This window comes from Fulmarus glacialis, unplaced genomic scaffold, assembly GCF_000690835.1.
Source record: "Fulmarus glacialis isolate BGI_N327 unplaced genomic scaffold, ASM69083v1 scaffold17132, whole genome shotgun sequence".
Taxonomy (NCBI): domain Eukaryota; kingdom Metazoa; phylum Chordata; class Aves; order Procellariiformes; family Procellariidae; genus Fulmarus; species Fulmarus glacialis.
This window is the reverse complement of record NW_009196099.1, coordinates 7,069-8,360: the sequence shown is the minus strand read 5'-3', so window position 1 is coordinate 8,360 and position 1,292 is coordinate 7,069. Positions and strand designations below refer to the sequence as shown.

Genomic DNA, 1,292 nt, shown 5'->3' with positions numbered 1-1,292 from the left:
CGAGTCTTGGAGGTTTCTGCGGTGCACTGGAACTAGTCGGTCAGCAGCGTGTTTGGAGGGTAGCTGCACTATGCGAGGTAGTGTCCTGGGATGTGAACGGCAACTTCATGCTCATGGATTTATTGTAGTTGTAAAACCAACTCAGTTTGAAAAACACATCTTTTTCTTTACCGTTTATAATTTCTGCAGCTGCCATGTGAAGACCAGATCATCCTTCTGAAAGGCTGCTGTATGGAGATAATGTCCCTCCGAGCAGCAGTTCGCTATGACCCCGAGAGTGAGACTTTAACACTAAATGGGGAGATGGCGGTCACAAGGGGCCAGCTGAAAAATGGGGGTCTTGGCGTAGTGTCTGATGCCATTTTTGACCTGGGCATGTCTCTTTCTTCATTTAACCTGGATGACACCGAGGTTGCCCTTCTTCAGGCTGTTCTGCTCATGTCATCAGGTGAGACCCCAACCATTTTGAAACTCTTCAGTCTTTGTCACAAGCCTCTTTTTAAAATAAATAGGGTATGTTAGATCTTGTAGTGCTGACTAGAGTAATGTGGAAGAAATTATCTCTCAAAATCCCAGTGCAGCTTGGAACTAGTTTGGTGAGCACTAGGAAAAAACCTCAGAGTATTCAGAGAGATGGGCATAAAAGTGGCTTTGGTAACACACCTTGCTCAGTTTAGTACTTAGGGAGGAGGCAGGGATGATCATCAGAAAGAAATCAGATCTGGTAATGAGCCAATTTGCCTTGAATGAAAAACTGATAATTTAGCAATAGTTGTCCTTGCAATAGGTTCCCTCTTCCCCTAGGTACTGTCAGGCATGGGGAGGGAAGTACAATTCATACACATTTCTATCAGTCTCATATGCTTAGTTTGACCTGCTTTCTTGTTTTCCTACTTAACAGCACCACCGCTTGCTAATGGGCATTTGAGAGCTGTTCTGTTTCCCCACACTGGGACCATTTGCAACTGGTCTCTTGTTGGTGTGATACAGAAGCAACACAGACCATTTCATATGATTTCCAAAGAGTTTTTTGCCTTTTCAGATCAAGTATGTTTTCAAATATGCTTCCACTGACTGTGCCAGCCCAAAGAGGAAATTCCATTCTTGGGCAGTGGCAGATTTGGCAAGGTTTTGTTTTAAGACCACTTTGAAGATTGGGCACTCAATAACAATACAGAGACAGTGATTTACAAGCATTAACTGCGTCTGAGACAGAAAGGTTTCCACATTAATCACAACACAGCACTTGACCTTCCCAATCAAAACGTTTTGATTTCTTTTTAGTTCCCTAC

At 43.3% G+C, this 1,292-nt stretch overlaps 1 protein-coding gene across 2 annotated transcripts in view; it reads left to right on the top strand.

Moving 5' to 3' along the window:
• LOC104072591 (thyroid hormone receptor beta) overlaps positions 1-1,292 on the top strand; it is a 47,406-nt gene that overhangs the window by 44,938 nt on the left and 1,176 nt on the right. For both annotated transcript variants that reach the window (XM_009572104.1, XM_009572103.1), the window contains exon 6: positions 190-448. In XM_009572104.1, the coding sequence (XP_009570399.1) occupies positions 190-448 (259 nt within the window). The remainder of the gene's footprint in view (positions 1-189; positions 449-1,292) is intronic.